This window comes from Meles meles, chromosome 4 (assembly GCF_922984935.1).
Source record: "Meles meles chromosome 4, mMelMel3.1 paternal haplotype, whole genome shotgun sequence".
Classification (NCBI taxonomy): domain Eukaryota; kingdom Metazoa; phylum Chordata; class Mammalia; order Carnivora; family Mustelidae; genus Meles; species Meles meles.
The window spans coordinates 152,446,878-152,468,291 of NC_060069.1; the positions used below are offsets into that span (position 1 = coordinate 152,446,878).

General features: G+C 49.0%; 1 protein-coding gene across 5 annotated transcripts in view; it reads left to right on the forward strand.

Annotated features, from left to right (window-relative positions):
- Positions 1 to 15,952, forward strand: part of EVA1C (eva-1 homolog C) — a 69,566-nt gene extending 53,614 nt beyond the window's left edge. For 2 of the 5 annotated variants that reach the window (XM_046002274.1, XM_046002278.1), the window contains 4 exons: positions 1,328 to 1,471; positions 9,215 to 9,295; positions 10,670 to 10,759; positions 15,384 to 15,952. In XM_046002274.1, coding sequence (XP_045858230.1) covers positions 1,328 to 1,471; positions 9,215 to 9,295; positions 10,670 to 10,759; positions 15,384 to 15,757 — 689 coding nt within the window. In that variant the 3' untranslated portion in view covers positions 15,758 to 15,952. The remainder of the gene's footprint in view (positions 1 to 1,327; positions 1,472 to 9,214; positions 9,296 to 10,669; positions 10,760 to 15,383) is intronic. The other 3 variants (XM_046002275.1, XM_046002277.1, XM_046002276.1) reach the window with 3 other exon arrangements.
- The last annotated feature ends 5,462 nt before the right edge of the window (positions 15,953 to 21,414 follow it).

Here is a 21,414-nt window from a genome sequence, read left to right on the forward strand (position 1 = left end):
CAAGGTAGACTTCCTCTGACTTGTTTTTCCTTACAGCACTTAGCGCCTCTGCACCGCACCTCTGTACGTGTGAAATTCATATTTACTAATTGTGTTGGCGTTGTGCCAGGTGCTGAAAAACCTATCCACAAGTTTATTTAGTCCATTTCATTCATCCATTCATTAGTCATTTACTGGGTTTCTATACTGGGCCAGGATATGGGCATTGATGACAAACAAGACAGAAAGAGTCACTGCCCTCCAGGAGCTTGTGTTCACCCAGGGGAGATGCATTCTCAAAGTAGAGAAATAGGGGCACCTGGGGGGCTCTGTCGGTTAAGGGTCTGACTCTTGATTTCAGGTCTAGATCTCAGGGTCTTGAAATCAAGCCCCACATCCAGCTCCGCTCTGAGTGTGGATCCTGCTTAAGATTCTCTCTCTTCCTCAGGGCACCTGGGTGGCTCAGTCAGTTTAGCATCTGCTTCTGAACTCAGGTCATGATCCCCGGGCCCTGGGATCGAGCCAGGCATCAGGCTCTTGGCTCAGCGGGAAACCTGTTTCTCCCTCTCCCTTGGCTCCTCCCCTTGCACATGCTTTGTCTCTAATAAATTTAAAAAAAAATCTTTAAAAAAAAGAGACTCTCTTTCTTCCTCTCCCTCTGTACCACCTCCCTGCCCACTCTCTCAAAAAAAAAAAAAAAAAAAAGGCAAACGAAGTATCTCAAGGCATGGTAAGGGGCATAAAAGAAATAGTCTTTTTTTTTTAAGATTTTATTTATTTATTTGACAAAGAGAGAGATCACAAGTAGACAGAGAGGCAGGCAGAGAGAGAGGAGGGAAGCAGGCTTCCCGCTGAGCAGAGAGCCCAATGCAGGACCCTATCCCAGGACCCTGAAATCGTGAGCTGAGCCGAAGGCAGCGGCTTAACCCACTGAGCCACCCAGGCGCCCCAAGAAATAGTCTTCATTCAGCGTTTTACATATTTTGCATGTTCCGTGTACAAGGCCAGTTACATTATTTGCGGGATTGGTGCAAAATGAAAATGTGGGACCCCTTGCTCAAAAATATGTAAGAATTTCAAGACGGTAAGACCAGAGCGTCACAGCAAGCTCACGGCCCTGCTAGCACGTGTCCAGAAGCCCGCTCTGCCTATATAGGACTTAGCCCATATGACTCATATGGTAAAGCCTCCTGGGGACATTAATGAGACAGAAAATTTTCTGAGAAACTATCTCCATGAACTTGAAATCCAGCTCAGTGTATTTCCTTAACAGAAAAGAGCAAAAGCCCCGTAGTTAGCCAGATACGGATGTGACCTGAAATTCTCGTTGGCGTTCCCTGCCTTTCAGACTGCCTGTCTTACTGGGCTTTGCAAGCATTATCCGGGAGGTGCTACGGGAAGCAGAGATGCAAAATCATGGTCAACGATCACCATTTCGGGAGCCCGTGTCCACCAGGAGTGAAAAAATACCTCACTGTCAGCTATGCCTGTGGTAAGAATATACACGCCTCCCCCACAACCCGCTCCAAGACCCGCCTCTTCAGGAGGTGGTGATCGTGGGAAAAGGCATTTTCGTGCAACAAACCAAACGACGTTACTCCTGTTGTCACCCCAGATATTCCAGAGTGATTTTTTTCATCCTTTGTTCCTGTCTCGGATGTTCACATTAAATAAGCAGTACAAGTTCTTTGGTCACAGTTCGTTCTGAAAGCACTTTTAGCGGTCAGATCGGCAACAAATGGGAAGGGGACGGAAAGTACAAGCCCCTGGGAGAAGAGTGATTTTGATCTGGGCGCTTCGGAGGCTCTGAAATTTATGGGTCTGTGACGCAAGCTCGCAGAAGTATTGTTTGGCTCCCGCTTAACCTTGCAGTCTTGGTTTTAGGCTCTAAATGACTAACTCCCTATGCCGCCAACAGCCATATCATCTGCATACCCACGGCGGTGAGTCAACAGATCAAATGCTCGCCCGAAAACAATTAAAAGTGTTACAGGACAGCAGCCTTGGTTTTCCCAGCATCTTCAAACGAGAAAATGCAGCGCCTGGTCCGTTAGAGTCCAATTTTACAGAGCTGCCTGAAAGTGAAAGGGCAGTAATGATTCTCGGAGGGTATGGTGGATTTCTGGTTTGTCATCCTGACATGGGGACCGTTCGTTTTGCAATGATCGTGGGAGCCAAGGGAGTGCAAAGAGAGCCGTATCTGAAACACCCGATGTGTGTGCTCCTGGAAAGCCCTTCTCCCTCCAGATATCCCCACCTTGTTCTTTGTGTAACAGCTTGGATGAGATATAACTCACAGGTCATCCGGTTCACCTCCTAAGGCACACAAATCAGTGGTTTTAGAATTTTAGTTTATTTGCGGGATTTAATTTTGTTCACAGAATCATGCAACTATCGCCACAATTAACTTATGAACATTCTCATCATCCCCCCAAGAAACTCTGCCCCCTTAACTGTCACCCCCCAACGCACCCCCACCGCCCCACCCCAGGCCACCACCGATCTACTTTCTGTCTCGATGGATTTGCCTCTTGTACCTCTCATATAAATGGCATCGTGCAGGATGTAAGGGTTTTCTTTATTGTTTTGTTTTGTTTTTCGTGATTGATGCCTCTTTACCTAGCGTGTTTGCAAGGCTCATCCATGCTGGTGATCTAATAATCCTTTTTGTGATCTAATAATATTCCAGTGCATTCCCCAATCTTTTATACCCTGAGCTAAACATGTCCTCTGTGGTGTCAAGGCCATAACTGGTACAATAAGGTGGCGGCATGAATGCATTTCCAAGCTAACGGCAGCCACACGATCACGGCAGGAAGCGTGATGTGACTTCCCCTCTCAGCCTTTATTCTGCTCCCATGCCGGAGCAGCTCTGGGGTTCCCCCAAGAAGCCTCACAGAGCACCCTGAAGTTCTAGGAGCGTCCTGCCTCTCCAGCGAAGTGTTGAAGGAGGATAGCCTGCAAACGAAGTGAATTTCCTGCTGTGCCTTCAAGAAGGAGCAAACAGCTCCCAGAGTGGAGGCTCTTCTTAGTGGAGAGAAGGTGGGCTCTTGGGGCCTCGAGGTCCTGCTCCGGTTCAAGCTGCTTCTCCCCCGCCCATTCATTCAGCGCACTGAGGACGCTGAGTCCGTGGTGCCCGGTGCCAAGAACGGGGTAGTTTAAAAAAGGGAGGGGGGCATGGTTCTTGTCCTTGGCATTATCCGTTGAGGGCGAGAGAGGGCCACTAAGCAAACGAGCAGGTAAATCCGCCAGGGGAATCCAGGCAGCCTGTGCTAAGTCCTGAGTAGGGGGAGGGGCGGAGCTGGTGACGTCAAGGTGGCGTGAAATCGCCCAAGGGCGGCCAGGACCCCGGTCCTGTGGGGTCCTGGGGGAAGGTGCCGAATGGAGGGCTCGCAGTGGGGGACTCAGACTGCCGTGATGACTGGACTTTTAAGAGACCAGTCTGTGGGGCGTGGGTTGGGGAGTGGGCACCAGCTGGAACAAGAGCGAGTAAAATCCAGATGCATTTGAGAAGGGTTTAGAAGGCGGGACAATGCAAGAGACGCTGAGAACACCTGCCTGGGGGAAAGACTGGGGGCGCCCAGAGGAGGCAGAGGGACGGGGATGAGGGATGTTTCCCTTGTGACGGGAGGCTCTGGGAGTGGGTGGGGGGTTTGCTGTTCAGTCTCGGGGCCTGTCTTCTCTGGCATGAGATGAGGTCATCAGCCGTGAGGACCCGGAAGGGAAGGGGGTTTGAGAAGACAAGAGAAGGTATAAAGGAAGGGCTGCGGGGGTGGGGGGGGGGGCAGAGGCTACTGCCAGAGTTCTAGGGGACACGGGTCTGCCTGCTGCTGTGGTTCTTTCCAGTGCAGCCAGTGGCTTGAGGGGTCCTCTAGGCTCACTGGTCAATGACAAAGAAGGGAGAGAGTCGGGGTGCTCCCAACTGAGTGATTACAGTGGTGGAAAGAGGACTCCGAGCTGCAGATAGGATGGGCTTTAGGAGAGTGGGAGGGTCAGTGGAGGGTTTCTGGGTGAGGTCGAGAATGGCAGAGGGAAGAACTTGAAAGAGTCAGTAGAGGACTGAAGGCTGAGGTCAGGAAGAAGGCTTGCAACTTAGTTTTGGATGTGGGGCTGTGGAGGAAATGGGGCGTTGACAGTGTCCTCCCATCTCCCTAGGACAATGCCCCTTTGTCCAGCAGGGTGGCCCCCAGGACTTATTCCAAAGGAGGGGGTGCCTGGGACTGTGAGGCAAGTTTGTGCCTATCCACACCCCCCCCCCCCGGCCGTAGATGCTTTCTGATCACCTTCTAAGTGGTTGGCATTTAAAAAATATACTCTCCCCCTTAGGGGCGCCTGGGTGGCTCAGTGGGTTAAAGCCTCTGCTTTCGGATCAGGTCATGATCCCAGGGTCCTGGGATTGAGCCCTGCATCGGGCTCTCTGCTCAGCAAGGAGCCTGCTTCCTCCTCTCTCTCTCTCTGCCTGCCTCTCTTGCCTACTTATAATCTCTGTCTGTCAAATAAATAAAATCTTTAAAAAAAAAAATACTCTCCTCCACCCCCGCCAGATGGCTCTCTACTCTGCAACCTGAATCATTAAAAAATGATTTGTAATGTCTGAATATTTTATAGGTCGCCAAATGGGAATGCAGGGTTTTGCATTTTTAAAAAATGTCTCCCAACCGATGTGGAAGTTGATGCGAAGTCCGAGGATGTCAATAATTCATTTCTAAGCGAATCAGTCTTAGCACTCTCTGGATGTGAGTGGAGGAGCCAGGGTGAGCTGGTTTAAGCCAAAAGGAGGTGCAGGAGTGTAGGTGTCGGGCCATGGGAGCCAGAGCATGGAAGCAAGGCTTCAGCCTGAAGCTCCAAGGTCATGGTAAACCTCTGGCATCCATCTTCTCTGCTTCTCCTGGCACTTCGGCTTCCTTCTTCTCTCTCTTACTCTCGATCTCTCTCCTCCCGCACCCAGCCTCCCTGTGAGCCTGCTGGATGGCACATGGCCACCCCCACAGCCTCAGAGATTTTTATGTCCTGTTTCCAACGATTATGGAAACCTGCAGCCTGAAATCTTAATTCCAAATTTCTAACAAAAAGATATTTAATTGGCCCCGCTGGGGTCAGGGAGCCCTCCTCCCTTGATCAGCCCTGGGCAGAGACCACGTGATGTGATTATAGACATGGCTTCCTAGGGAGGGGGCCGGCCAAACCCCCAAGTCAAGATGCCCTTACATAAGAGGCTCAGGAAAGATCACCCCAGAGACGTCTGTTCTAATGCCCTGCTTCCTACTGCGGCGTCTCACCCAGATTTGCTCTTCTACCCAGCGGTCTTGCTGGGCCCACGCAGGGGACAGGACACCCCACTCCACGAAGGGGAGGGAAGAGGGGCATTAGGGACAAGTACTGAACATCTAGCCCTGGGCCCTCATTTCTCTCCAACGTGACCCAGGCAGTGGGCCAGAGATGCCTCACCCTTAGGAACCCTGACTGCACCCCTTGCCAGGGGGTAGGGAAACGACAGTGAGCAGTATGATCTCTGCTTGGAGACTTGAGGGACCAGGAGGGCTTCCTGGGGGAGGTGGCATGAGAGGCAAGTGAGACCAGTTGTGTAGGAGGCAGCAAACTGGAGGTGGGAGGAGGGAAGGGCAGGCAGCAGGAACAGCACAGGCAAAGGGGGGAGGTGAGCACCGCAGTAAGGACTGGAGAGACCTGGGGGATGAAGAGATTAGGCGAGGCTTTTACCGAGGGCGGGGAGCCCCTGGCAAGTTGTCTCAGGGGACATAATCAATTTGCATTTTAAAAAGAACACTCCTCCCTATTTTATAGAGCTTCCTTTAGTCGGGGCTCTCTTTCCCTGCGGGGCTGAGGCTGGGCAAAGAATTTCACCTCTCTGTGGAGCCCTGGGGTATGTTTCAGGCTGCAAGCCTTCTGCTCTCAGCACATCTGGCTAATGTCCGACCACTCAGCACAGAGCACTTGGATGGGGCTGGGATGCCTTCCTCCAGTATTCGTTAGTGCGTTGCTAAATGAGGTCCTCCCCTCTGTGTTCCTTCCAAGTTTAACCATTAGCCTCACGTCTTGATCATGCTGGATTTCAGATTTTCCTCCTCATAGGATAAGCCAGACCTGGAAAACTCAGCCCACCCTCTCCCTCTCATGTGCAGGGAGGACTCCGTGTCCAGAGCCACTAGCACTCAAGGGTCACCGGGACAGAGGCGCAGCCAGCAATCCCACGCCGATAATGCCTGAGAGGCGCAAGAGAGACGTGTGGACCTCCGCCTAGGGCCCGCACAGCTCCTCCCAGAAGCTGGGGCAGGCAGGCAGGTGCCAGGATTTGGGGACAGGTGGGATGGTGGCACCAAGATTAGGGGCAAGGGGAGTAAGTGCCAGGATTTGGGGGCAGTGGGGAAGGGGGGGGGTACTAGGATTGGGGGCAGGAGGAAAGGGAGGTACCAAGATTGGGGGACAGGAGGGACAGAAGATGCTAGAATTAGGGACTGGAGGAGTAGGTGATGCAGGGTTTGGGGACAGCAAGATAGGGGTGTGCCTGGATTTACAGGCGCTCGTGTAGTCTGGGCTCCTACTGAGAAGGAGGGCAAGTTAAGTAGCGATATCGTGTTTGTCTCTGACACGCAGAATCTTTTTGAGCCCTAAGTTCGACTTCTGGAGACTTCTTTCTTAAAGTCTGCACTGACCCAAGCTTGACCCAGAAGATTTATTCAGGAGGAAAAAAAAAAAAAAAAGAAGTCAGAAGTGGGTGCCCTGCCCAAAATTAGCAAATTGTGTTTTGTGGTTTTCCCTAAACACACTCACAGGGATTGTCCAAGCGGAAATCACTTTGCCATCTTTATAATCCTTTATCCAGCTTCCAGAGGCTGAGGGTCCCCTGGACAGCGCAGCATCAGGGAAAGATCAAGGGCACCTGTGCACAAGACCAGGCATTGGGACACTGCCCCTTCCGAGGGGACGGTCATCTCGGAGCCTCAGCTGTCCCATCTGCAGGAATGGGAATGATACACATCTTCCCGGGCACCGGGGACCCTGCACAAGACGCCCTGTTTAACCATGAGCCCAGGGTCTGATGTGTTAAGAGCTCCGTGAAGAATGGTGTGCTGGTGTTTTTACAGATGCATCTAAAGGGCAGCCGTATGTAAGTCACACCCTAGCGCCATCTTCATTCTTGAAACAAGGACATGCAAGAATCCGACAGGTGCACTGACACCTGTTATTTTCAAGCTGCTAAAGAGTCTCCCACTAGCAGGGCCATTTTCATGTAGGAAAAGGGCAAGTTTCCTGATGTGAGCCTGTGTCACACACGGCAGTTTAATGTCGTATAAGAGCCTGGTTATTCTGCAAAGCTTGTCTAGACTGCCCTTCCTGTCTGAGTTCTTCCTCCTTCCCAAACCGTAAAACCTCTAGCATTTGCAGTGAGCCCCCTGGCTCAGGCTGTGTCTTGACAACAAGCCAAGACACAGATGTCCAAGACATGCCACTCCTGGTAGGGAGGACTTACTCCTGCCAAGGAATCAGGGGCAAACTTCTCAGGGTGCAGCATGACCAAGAGGCCGTTTCATCAGAAAGCATTTTGTCGCAACACGGTTCAGCTCTCTGGGGCGCTCCTCTGCTCCCAGAATCAGCGGTGTGCCCGCCATCAGCCGAGGGGCCCTCCTCAGGGTCCTTGGACAGCTTCCGCTGCCTCCTGTCATTGTCACCTTACAGCCCTGGATGTGACTCTCACTGCCAATGGGCACGAAGGCGCCAGGGTGTCCTGCGCACGGAAAAAGCACAATTGAGGAATGCTCTCTGGTTGTCGGTCCTGGGACATCCCTAAAAGAATTTAGTTAAACACTTTGAGAAAGAGAATGAGGTTTTCTTGCTGCAGAAGATGTCTTACCAGCTCTTAAAAAAAAAAAAAAAATCAGTGCAGTTGGCCTTGCACAGTTTATGTTGGCTCACTTCTGCTTCCTGTTGCCACTTCTCCCAGATACCAGCTGAGCCCAAGAACAAACAAAAACAAGCAATATTCTGCAGCGAAAATATTTGGTTTCCTCTCCCTTCTCCTGGCCGGCTGCGGTGCTCTTGGCCTTCAGAATTCTTGCTTGGCCCTCTGCGTGCTACCATCCTGTCCGCTTTCCCTGGGGCATCTTGAGATGGGATGGTTTATTCTGAGGGTCAGTTCTGCAGAATCTCTATCTTCCAACACAATCTGTTACACTGCTCTCCTCTCATTTTCCTGTTGCCCTTAAAATACTTAGAGCATGATTCTTTCGTTCTTGCATGCAGTCTTAGAATTCCCTTGAGGCTCATTAAGGAGGCAAGGACTCAGAGCCGTAGGTGAAAAGCAGGGTTGGAACCGGGAGAGGAGTTCTGTGGTGGATTCTGAGTCAATTACAGACGTTTTGTTTCACTACATCAAAGGGAAGCTCATGTTCAGAGTTACAGTGTTGTTGTTTTTAATTTTTTTTTTTTTAGAGAGAGAGAGAGAAAGAGAGCATGAGTGAGGTGGGAAGACCAGAGGGGGAATGAATCCCAAGCTCCGACCCCAATGGGGGCTCGATCTCATGACCCTGAGATCATAACCTGAGCCCAAACCAAGAGTCAGGCACCCCATCAGCTGTGCCACCTGGGTGTCCCCAAAGTTAGCAGTGTTATTGAGGTGTGATTTCCATGCTCTAAGATTCACCCATCTTAAGCAAAAACAGTTCAAGGAGTTCTAGAAAATTTACAGAGCTAGCCACACGACGATCACCATGCTCCAATTTTAAAACACGTCCATGATCCCCAAAGTTCCCTGACACCCGTATGTAGTCAGCCCCCATCTCCCCCCCAATCCTGGGTAAGGTAAGGTAATAGAACTTACTTTCTGTCTTTGTGCATTCACCTGTTCTGGATATTTCCTATTAACGGGATCATACCCTGTGTCGTCGTTTGTGTCTGGCTCCTTTCGCTGGTCATCAGGTTTTTGAGGCCCACCCAGGTTGTAGCAGGTCTTAGGACTTTGTTTTTTGTTATGACTAATTATTCTGTTGGGTAGATATACCATAGTTTGTTTACTTGTTCCCCAACATGTTACCTTTATAGGACATTTGATGGTCACATCGGTACCATTGGTATAGGTGTGTGAGTGTCTCTGACAAGCAGAGTGAGTAATTTATGTGCTGATTTGAAAATAGATTTTTTGGGTAAATTATCCACATGGCAGCTAAAAAATTATAGGAAATGTACAAAGTTTTAAAAATATTTCTTTTCTGGTTTTTAGTTCCCAAGAACATACTCTCAGCGATTGATCCAGCCGTCGCTAACGTAAAACCTTCTTCGAAGCAGAAAGATGGTGAATATGGTAATTTTTATGGCTTACTACCAGCATTTCTCTTTAAGTAAAGGTAAACAGCCCCACGTGACCATAGTCGGTTGCACACTGGTTGGAATGAAAGGGTATGTCAGGAGGCGAGCTGGAGGTACCAGCTCTGACAATGGCAACGTTGTCGCAGTGGATTGCAAATGATGGCCAACATCGTGTTTTGTTTTACAAATTATAAGTGGAATAAATCTTCCTTCCATTCCCCTCTTATTTCTCAAGTGAAATATCACTTGAAAAAAGAGATCAGCTCAGAAACAAATTTGGGGTTCCTGGATCCTATGATGAGCTTGCTGGAAAGATGACCCCAACCAGGAACCAAGCTGGACCCGAGGGTTTCCAACACATGCCCCCTCTTCCCTTGGGTTCTCACTGGGCTGTTGTGAGTAGGAGGGGGATGAACATTTTCATTTTCTTATCAAATCTAAAATGGAATCAGATTCTTGGGACTTCTGATGGAAACTGCAAAGTTTCTGTAGAACATCTAAGATATTATACTTTGTGTGTTATATCACACAAAACAAACAAAAAGAGTTTGTTTTGCATTACTTTTATTATTATATTTATGAGGTCTTTCGCTCCTAAGTATAAAAGTCAAGTATGCCTGACGTGGAAAACAGGAAGGTAGCAAGAAAAAGAACTTGCCCGTAGGCTCAAAACTTAAACATAAGAATTGTTAATGTTCTGCTCTTCTGGTTTCCCCATACCTGCTCTCTCTCTGCCAGGCTCTGCATCTCCCAACCCTACTGCTCTAACAGGGCTCCCCTGGACCCCATTGTATCCTGGTCCCCCCGCAGTGGAGACCTGAGAACTCTGTGCCACCCTTCCTCCGACCAGTCTGACATCCCGTAGGGTCCTGGCTCTGAGGCTATGCATCACGAGCTCCCTAAGCTCTATCACAACAGTGTAACCAGGCATCTGAAACCAGACCTGCCCTGCATTTTGCTATCATTTCCAAAAAAGTAGCCCCACACAATCTCCCTCCATAACCTCCCTCCCTTCTTATCTATGGTCAACAGCCCAGACAGCAGCTCTGTGATTAGATAAGCCATTATTAAGCCTCCCAGAGGCATGATGAATGGGAAAATCCATTTGTCCCCTTCTGGACGGGGGCGGATGAGTGGCACCTGAAGTTGGAACCAGCACATTTTAGAATTTCTAAATCCCTCTTATCACTTAATATTTTCAGAGACTAGTTGGTAAATGCTCCTCCTGGCTTGCTCTTCTATAATTCAGTCAGAGGCCCATTTATTTGATTTCTATGACTTTTTATTTATTATGGCAGTCCTGGGTTGGGAGCAGAAGGCATACTGTGAACAGCTATGATTAATCGGTTTTGAATTTTTTATGAAACAGGTATAAACTTTGACCCAAGCAAACCGAGCGTTCTGAGGAAAGACGGCATTATTGTTAGCAACTCTCTGGCAGCATTTGCTTACATCAGAGGTAGGTCAATGAATCGAAGCTTCCTAGAATGCTAACGGCTTTACTGAAGTCCAACTAACAGATGCGATGTTTTATTACAACACTCAGCTGAAGAAAAATGACTTTAAGTCTGGCTCAGCACCTGTCTTGCTATGATTTGGACACACAGAGGCTTGGCTTCAGGTGCAGCTCCATCCAGGCTACCCACAAGAGAACCATGTGGGGAGGACGTGAACAGATAAAGTCACACCGTTCAGGAGTTGGGCTCCATGAGTATTTTCCGTTTTGAAAAGTAGGAACCCGAGGAATACGCATTCCCCAGCTCTAAAATATGGGAAGGGCAGAGGATTAGTGAATCCCACCCCTGGCTGGAAGAAAATGGAGTTAAAGGATCACCTAGTAAAGAAAACAGGTCAAGCCCTGTGAAGACAGAGTCCCTTCCTGAGTCATCCCTTGTTCCTTCTCACAGTTGCCAAGTTCTCCCTGATAATCTTCCCCTCGAGGATCAGTCAGACTCAGCCCTCCCTACCTGGCAGAGCCGAAACTCTCATCAGGGAGGGGATGGTGCCTGTCGTCTTTCATCACCCCTGTCTGCTCACCTTATGTAGACCGTATTTTGAAATATCGACTCTGCAAGTATCAGCAGTGCCCCCCTGACTGTTCAGGAAGGCCCAGATCTCTGAGGCCTTTGGTAAAATTCGTATTAATATACGGCATGACGGCGTTACTCTTCAAGACCTGCCGGGGCTGGGGTTCTTTCAAGTAAGCCTTCCTCAGACAAAAATAAAGCCGGAAGGAAACAACCCAACACAGGAGAAACAGAGGACAGTCTTGGGATTCTGTATGGGTCCCTCGTGTTCCATCGTCTTCCTGCATCCATCGTCCTCCCGAATGTTCATTGTGTCCTTGTTAGTTTCCTCTTAGAATCTTCTCTCTCCAAACCACCTTCCCACTTCCACATCTTGCTTTTCCTAATAACGTGGATGAGGTCTTTCCCTCCCTTACCTATAAAAGTAGAATGTGCGTGAAGTGGAAAACACAGGAAAGAACCAAAAAATAGGACTCACACCTAGTCTCAAAGCTTAAACATAACTATTGTTAATGTTCTGTTCTTCTGGTTCCCCCATACCTGCTCTCTTTCTGCCAGACTCTGCATCTCCCAATCCCACTGCTCTTTCTAACAGGGCTCCTCCCAACCCCCATGAATACCCTGGTCCCCCAGCCATGGAGGCCCAAGAGCTTTGGTGCCACAGTTGTCAGAGTTAAGAGATGTAAGCATTTTTATTGTCGAAAATATCCCCATATTTTCAAAGTCCCTGGAGGGCTCCCTGGAGGAAAAGCATCATGAAAATCCTTCAGGGAAATAACGATTAACTGGAGGCAATGATGACTTTGCTCGCTGGTCCGTGGCCATGATGGGCCTCATCACTTCCTCTCGACAGCTGGGTTGGTCAGCTCCGGCCGTCATGACAAGACACTGTAGGCTGGTATCTGGTAGCTTCAACAGCCGAAATTCATTTTCTCACAGTTCTGGAGGCTGGTAGTGAAGGTCAAGGTACTAGCAGAGTCCATTTCTGGTGAGAGTTCTCTTCTTGGCTTAGAGACAGCTGCCTTCTCAAATGAGAGGGAGAAAGAGAGAGAGAGAGAGAGATTGAGGGAGGAAGGGAGAGAGAGAGGAAGAGAGAAGGAGGAAGGAGGGGAGGGAGGAAAGGAGAGTAAGAGGGAGAGAGAAAAAGAGAATGTTCTCTGGCATCCCTTCTTATAAAGACACGGATCCTGTTGGATTAAGTCCCCACCCTTTATGACCTCATTCAACCTTAATTACTTCCTTATAAGTCCTATCACCAAATATTTTGGGATAAGCCTCCAACACATGAGTCTGGCGGGGGGGAGGGGGAACACAATTTAGTCCATAGCAAAGACCCTGAATGAGAGGACTCTGATCCCCCATCCTGCACACAGGGAAGCGAAGGATCAGAGGAGCTGAGCTATTTGCCTGAGGCCACAGCATGGATATCAGCTGCGTCATGATTGAATTCAACAGATACGAGACCTTTGCTCTGGTTTCTCCGAGCAGGAGGATTGCCCTTCAGGACGGTGAAAGATGGATGTTACCTGAATTACTCCCCTCCATCCTTGTCTACCATTTTGCACACTCATTACTCCCGGAAATCATATGAGGGATTTATTCCCTAACACCCGTCTCTCCGCTGGACCTTAAGCATCATAGGAGCAGGTGTTTGTTCTCTTGTCATGCCCCAGGGCCCAGGAGAGGCTGGCGCAGGACACATGCTCAGTTAGTAATTGACGAATGAGCAGATGAGGAATCTTCATGGGGTGTCATGAGCTGTCCGGCTCCTTATTACCACCTCATATTTGCTATTTCTAGGTCCCCAATTTTAAAGAAATGTAAGGATGTTGTGGCCTTTATTTGGTTTTATTGAGGGTTGCTTAGGCACATCCATCCCCAGAAGGCACAGGGAGGAGGCCTGTTTGAAGGAGAAGCCAGCCAGCAGCAGGAGCAGCTGGAGCTGAGAGTGAGTGGGCAGCTTCTAGAAAATTCTGCTCTATACTCAGTAGATTGGGTGACTCCAAAAGGACATTCCCCGAGATCAAGCTGCAAGTGGCTTTGACACCTTGACACTCCCATACACACAGGGGACAAGTCAGCTGGAAACCAAAACCAAGGGTCTTGTCCTGGGATGTTGGAACACAGGGATTGGCAGAATGGACGTGAGAATGTCCAGGGGTCCCTGATGAATGGTTTCTTTTTTGGCCATTTAACCGATCTATGAACCCATCCCCAACAGTGAGGTTGGGACATCGTTTTAGGCATGTGTGGACTTTATTCTTATCCCAATCATGTAGACCTTGATCATTCTAGGATCTAGATCATGGGTTTGAAGACGCCCATAGATAAAGTCTGAAATTAGAGAAACAGGAAGTTGTGTGTGTGTGTGTGTATCTGTTGGAGGTTTTAAGAAAGCAGTTTATTAGCTGGCTTAGCCATTGGACCCCAGCAGACTGTGCCCAAGGAGCCTCATCTAGACAACCTTGCTCAGAAGCTGACTCTCACTTCACCTAACTAGTGTTTCACCGACATCTGCTCGTGGGAACCCCGCATCGGCTGGCAGGCATGCCTTTGGTGCCCTAATATTTACATCGCTTGCCTCTACTTCTGCCTTCTGCCCTCTGGCAGAGCTTGCTCTGGTCTGTCTGGGGCACAGGGTATCTGGGGTAACTGGAGTAGCTGGGGTCATGCGCCAGGAAACAGAGCTTCTCCTGAGATGCGGAGGCATCATTGTTCTCTACAAAAGGAATCCTGGGCGACCAGATGAACCCACATGGAAATAGAAGGATACTAACACATTCCAAAGTCAGAGTTACACGATCCCCTGTCAGGGAGCACGACTGGAAATCAGCACCGCCTTGTCACATAGGTGTGGATTCTGCTGTGTTCCCACGGTCTCTAATCTTGGTTCTGTGACAGAAAGTTATTATTGCATCTGTAAGTGCTGTTGGACCAGGACCCAATCTCCTTTGTGCTTTCACCCAACAGCAGCAGGGCCCCAGGTCGTGGAACCCTGGCTATGGCCTCTCAGTTCTTATTTGGACCCGGTAAGCTGGAGCTGGAGCTTGTGCTGGCTCTAGACCAGAGATCTGAGGGTCAGGGGGCCTTAAAGGTCTTGGGCCACCACGGAGAGACTCTTGTGGGCTTTTGTGCTAAAAGGAAGAGTAGAATAGTTGCCACACACACTGTATGGCCCACAGAGCCTAAGGTACTCTGTACCTGGCCCTTTCCAGAGAAAGTCTGCCTGCTCCTGCTTTATATTTTGAGGGAGTTTGCTGGATTATTATTTCCCAAAGAGGGAATGCTAACCCCTCAAGGGTACATAACTAAAAAATGGAGAGAGTGATAGTCCTTTCTATGTAGGGTTAATGTAAGGATTAAACCAATTAAAGATTTAGACAAGAATATGTAGTACAAATTAGCATCGTTTGTATTTATATTATGATTATCCTACAATCATTTGGATGTTGGAAAATCTACCAGAACTTTTATTCATATTTAGTTTTTAATATAAAGAAATTAAGTTTTGTTAATATCTATTGTTATTAGTACTTACATTCATATGTGTACATATATTTTAATATTTAATTAAAATATTTTAATTTTTCACAATTTATTCCCAATAGTAAACAGCTTTATTGAGCATTTACTATGTGTCAGCGAAAGTTCTAAGAGTGTTACTGGACTTAACTGTATAGCAGGAAGGTGATATCAGCGCCATTTTACAGGTGGGGAAACTGGAGCACAGAGGGGTTATGTAACTTGCCAAAAATCACACATTTAATGAGTAGCAGATCAGAGTTTGCACTCAGGGGTCCAGCTTCTGAGTCCCCCTGCTATGTGAGGTCATGTGCATACCTATATTGACTATATATGCTCAAAATCTTTTTTTTTTTTCCTCCCTTAACCAAGGAGAGCACAGGATCAGTTAGGCGAGGATGGTCTCCAAGATCCCGTCTGGGACTGGCATTCTGCATTAGCTGCCAGTTTGGGCAGACATCTGCTTCTGTGGGACTTTGGATTGGTGAAGACTAACAGCTCTTCCTGGGTCCTGACTTGTCCTTTCCCCCACAGCCCACCCAGAGAGAGCCGCGCTGCTGTTCGTGTCCAGTATCTGCATCGGTCTGGCACTCACGTTGTGCGCCTTGGTCATCAAAGTGTCCTGCACCAAGGACTTCAGGGAGCTGCAGCTGGCGAGGGAGCATCTGGTGCCAGAAAGTGACAAGGCTGAGGAAGACAGCGAGGATGAGGACGAGGAGGATTCCTCTGACTCCGATTTTCCAGGAGAACGGTCTGGGTTCTGTAGGACTTCATATCCTGTCTACAGTTCCATAGAGGCTGCAGAGCTGGCAGAAAGGATTGAGCGCAGGGAGCAAATCATCCAGGAAATATGGATGAACAGTGGTTTGGACACTTCACTCCCAAGAAATATGGGCCAGTTCTACTGAGAAAGAGACGTGTCTTCATGCGACCACACCTTCTGAAGAAGGAAGGATCCAAAATGCCCCTCCAGTTCTGTTTCACTTGTACCTTCTATGAAGGAGTATTTGTCATTCATCCAATACTGGTGAAGCCAGAAGCCATTAAAGGGACATTTCAAACAGTTTACAGCACATTTCAAAATAAAATAGGAGGGAAGTCTCTGTTTTCTGTATTTATTTAAATTCATCTTTATACATTAACATACAGTGCACATCTACTGAGTGGTTAAAATGCCACAGGCTGCTCTAGCTGCTTTTCGTGTATCAAGTCATTTAATCCCCACAACAGCTTCATGAGATAGCGCTGTCATCCCCATTTTACAGATGAGTAAACAGGAGGTCCCCTACACCCATAAAAAAGTGTACTGACATACAGGACAGCAAGACTGAGTCTGGTGTTGGATTTTAACCACTCACATTATTTGTTTAGAACAGGGGTCAGCAAAGTTTTTCTCTAGGGGCAAGATAATGTTTTAGGCATTGTGGTTCATGCCGTGATGGCTCGACTCTGCCACTGCAGCTCACAGGCCGCCATCCATAGCTAATCCATCACGAATGAACGGAGCTGTGTTTCAATAAAACTTTATTGATAGACACCGGAATTTTGAATTTGAATTTCATTTCCATGTGTTGCATATTATTCTTTGTTTTTTATTCATCACTTTCAAATATAAAAACCTTTTTGGCTCACAAAAACGGGGAGCAGGCATTTGCCTGATTTTGTAAATAATGTATGGTCCACAAGACCTAAAATACTCTCTTGCCTTTTAGAGAAAAAGTTTGCCAACTCCTGATTTAGAATTTAAAGCTGCAGAGCTTCTAGTGGTAAAAGTGATCAACCAAATCACCCAGCAATCCTTTGTTCCAATGGAGTTTTACTTTCCTTTCACACCACTGCAGGGGAGAAGGGGGAAAAAAAAAAAGGTAGGGAAACAGTCCTAATGGGAAGACTGGGGAGGCGGGTCCTTTGGACAGCTCCCCCTGGTGGACAGGAGGCTTATAGCTGTGGAGTGGAATAAGATTTTTTTCTTTTTTTGTCCCAGTCAGACTCAGAGCATAAAAATGATGGTGTTATATCCATCTCATATGTCCGCTGTGAACGAGCTCGTTGCCTTCTCTTATTTCTTCCGAAGGCCCCACCTCTAAACACCATCCCATTAGGCATTAGGGTTTGACATACCGGATTGGGAGAATACAAACTTTAAGCATACAGCAGAGTCGAAATTCCCATAAAGTAAAACTAACCATCTCAAAGTGTACCATCCAGGCGAATCATAAGAGACTATGGGCTCTGAAAAACAACCTGAGGGTTTTGAAGGGTCAGGGGTGGGAGGTTGGGGCAACCTGAGGGTTTTGAAGGGTCAAGGGTGGGAGGTTGGGGGAACAGGTGGTGGGTAATGGGGAGGGCACGTTTTGCATGGAGCACTGGGTGTTGTGCAAAAAGAATGAATATTGTTACGCTGAAAAAATAAATAAAATGGAAAAAAAAAGTGTACCATCCAATGACATACGGCATAGTCACCATGCTGTGCAATCACAAATTCTAGTTCCAAAACAGTTTCAGCTCCTGAAAATAAAAGCCCCTACCCTAAGGTATCACTCCTCATCCTTCCCTCCCTCCAGCCCCCCAGCAAATACCAATCTGCCTTTTGTCTGGATTTACCTATTCTGGAAAGTTCATATAAATGGAATCACATACTATGTAGCCTTTTGTGGCTGGTTTCTTTCACTCAGCATCATGTCTTCAAGATTTGTGCATGTTGTAGCGTGTATCAGGACTCCATGCCTTCTCACCGCGGAGTAATACTCCATTGTATGAAGAGACCACGTTCTGCTCATTCATGCATCCGGGTTGTGTCCACTCTTGGCTGCTGTGGCTATGCGGCTATAAACATCCGTGCACCGTATTTTATTGTATTTAAAGATTTTATTTGTTTATTTGACAGACAGAGATCACAAGTAGGCAGAGAGGCAGGCAGAGAGAGAAGGGAAGCAGGCTCACCGCTGAGCCGAGAGCCCGATGCGGGGCTCCATCCCAGGACCCTGGGATCCTGACCTGAGCCGAAGGCAGAGGCTTAACCCGCTGAGCCACCCAGGCGCCCCCGTGTGCCCTATTTTAACAGCAGTGAGTCACAAATTGAGCACCGCAGACTTGTCAAGAAATCCCATAGTTTCCACCCAACAGAGGGAAGGGAGGGGGAGGTGGGTCAGAGTGACATCCCCTCTCTTACCCTCTACTTCTGCTAATTTCAAAACGAACCTCCCTGGGGCACCTGGGTGGCTCAGTGGGTTAAAGCTTCTGCCTTTGGCTCAGGTCATGATCTCAGGGTCCTGGGATGGAGTGGCCTATGGGGCTCTCTGCTCAGCAGGGAGCCTGCTTTCTCCACTCTCTCTGCCTGCCTCTCTGCCGACTTGTGATCTCTGTCAAATAAATAAATAAAATCTTAAAAACAAAAACAAAAAAGAACCTCCCTTACACTGACTCCCAAGAAGGTGGGAGAGTAGGGATTTTGGTCAAGAGCGGTATCCTACGCACAGGCTGGGATGGTTTGGGCAGAGGCTAAAAATCCTCAGGATTTCCAGGTAACTGAGTCCTCTGTAATGTAGGGTCCTAGGAGAGGTTGACGGGGCTGGGAATGACATGTCTTAAATCTGTCATTAGAGAGAAATCTCTTCTAGGTCATGGTGGAGAATAAAATGAACAACGGCCTCATTGTCTACCTTTTTCACGAGGATTTTGTTCTGATCAGAGAGAACCCTTGTCCTTTCATTTCGCTGAGCCCAGCAAGGAGCACTTTGGTGTTGTCCCAGCTCTTGGAGCAGCCTGTCCCCATTGTCTCTGTATCCAGCTTTCTAGCAGCACATCTTCTCTGGCTCCCTGAACGTAAATACTGTCCCTCTGATGACAGTCTTCTTGGGACTGTGGAGAGATGACCACTGATGGTTTTCACTTTGCAGTTGGCGAAAGAGTTTTGCCCACACGGACCTCAGTCGTAAAGCTTGTGTTGAATGTCACAATGGGTTTTCCATTATCTGAGTCTTCCCCAACTCCCAGCCCCCACACGTGTGCACACTCCTCCCAGGACCCCTGAGGAGGTACTGGAGGGCAGGCCCACAAAGGCGAGGGCCAATCTTTGGCCTGTGCAAATGTGGTGAGCTATTTATTTGAATTTTCGGAGCCTCACAGAAGAATGCCATGTTCTTCTCGTGGACAGGGCCTGAAGGATCCTGCTGAGAAAGTGTTTGGATGGGCACCGAGCCCAGGAGGAAGAGGACCAGACCAGATTTGGATGAAGGATTGCTGATGGAGCGTGGTGGCTGGAGAAAGCTCCAGATTGGAAGTCCACCCATGGAGTGTGAGGCGCACACGGCTGCCCCTCCTTGGCTTTGTGCATCTCTGGGCAACAGACATCCCTCTGTTTCCAAGCTGTGGGGCCCCGGAAGTCCCATGACAAGAAGCCAGCCCTCTGTGGGAGGTTTGCCATGTCACTACCTCGGCTACTTGCTGCAAACACCGACTCTCCAGACGTGAGCTGCCTGCTGGAAAATTCAGTCCTTCTGGGTTCAGGGAACTTGTTAGCAGGACCGCTGGTACTTTGTAGGTGCCAATCATTCGGGGCCAATTCAGGGAGAAGCAGCACACACCCTGGCCCCAAGCACGCACAGGGAAGCCCAGAAATCTGTCCCACCGCTGAGCCCACAAATGTGCAGGGCACAACGCTGTGCCTGCCCAGATCCCTGCACCAGGCAGCCCACAGTCGCCCTTTTCTGCAGAGAACTGGCCCTCATCATTTTTGTCTTAGTCCACTCAGGCTGCTATAACAGAATGCCAGAGGTGGGCAGCATAGAAACAACAGAAATTTCTTTCTCACAGTGCTGGAGGCTGGAGCTCCAGGCTCTGGGAGCCAGCATGGTAGGGTGGGGCCCCCTTCCTGGCTCAGGGCCAGCACCTTCTCACACAGGGGAAGGTCCAGGGGAACTCTCTGGAGCCCCTTTCATAAGGGCACAAATCCCATTTTCGAGAGCTCTATCCTCATGTCCTAATCACCACCCAAAGGCCTCCCCTCCTAATTCCACCATAACCGGGGGTTAGGATTTCTGCATATGAATCGTGGTTGTGGGGGGAGACACTTTCATTCTGGACGGAATTTCTCCCAAGGGCACGCCTTTAACAAATCACTCATGCAAGAATCTCCATCTCGGGAAACTGACCCCACCGCCCAGGGGTGTGTGGGGTACGTGGGGCTCCTGTCGGCCCACACCACGGGCACAGCGACACCTGCAGGGTTAGCGGGACCCTGGCCCAAAGGACCATCAGGAAACCTTCCCACAATCAGGTGGTGTCAGGAAAAGAGCCAGCATCATGTCTGGTAAGTCTTGGAAGGGGATGCCCATGGGAGCTCCTTCCCACTCTGCCCCGGCCTTCTCTGTGGGCCCCAGAGACCAGCTTTGGCTCCAGGTTACCTAGGGAACCAAGGCCTGAGGCTGAGTCCTCCCTGGCGGGCAGGGGAGTGGAGTGAGTGCTCTTGCCCAGTGGGGACCTTCTGGAAAGCTCAGCTGCCCTGAAGCTTTCACCCTACTCCCTGCCCTCACCTGGACACCGAAACACAGAGGCCAACCATAGTGCGCATGACTCTGTCCCAGATTCAGGGGTCCCCTCCTGCCTTCTTGCCTCCCAGCTTCTACTTTGATTTGGTCCTAGTTTGATCTCGGGGTGCCTCAGTTTCTTCATCCATAAAATGGCCACAATAACAACACCTCCTTCCTAGTGGTGTTGAGGGCGATCGTGCTTCACATACAGTAAGAAGACCAGTGAAGGTAAGTTTTTAATCATCAATTACTCTTCCTCCTGAGTGGCAGCATCCAGTCCAGCCAAGGCCGTGTCACTTAGCACTTAGGGGATCTGAGAGAATTCAAGGGCAAAGTAAGACCAAGCTGCTGAGGGAGAGGACCAGGCAGCCCCCTTCAACCCTGCTACCGAGAAGACTTTCTAGAGGAGGAACAACTTTCTGCAGGACTCGGAGGAAAGTGTCTAGGCCAGACCTTCCTTGGGTTCTTTTCCCAAGCCCATGGTGAAGGCTCCCACGCATGGACTTAAAAGGCCATGCCTGGTTCTGGCAGGGTGGTTATGAACCCGGAACTATGGTCATTGAGTTTTAAGAAGCCCATTGTAAGCCTGACCACCAGTGCAGAGTTGGCCAAACTCCATCCCAAGACTGGACGGTAGCCCAGGAGATAAAATCCTAAATAAATATTCCAACTAAATGCCTTGCCGCCTGGAAGCCATACTGGTCTATAGTTGGAAATAAGGCAAGAAAGAGCCATGATAACATCAACCACACAAGGGAGAATTCAGGAAGCCCGCTAATAACCCAAGGTCACCACATCCTTTTTAGGAATTTCAAATCAGCAGGCACCTCCCGGGGAGGCTGGGGGACGTGTGCTTGCTCCCTGGGGAGTGAACGAGCTGGTGTCGAATCGCATCGCATGGCAGGTATGGACCATCCAAGGCCATGCTGGCCAGTATGGAGCCACTGGCCACACGTGGTCACATAAGAATTTGAACCAGTTGATGAAGTATAAAAGTCAGCTTTTCAGTTACACCAGTCACATTGTCAAGTGCT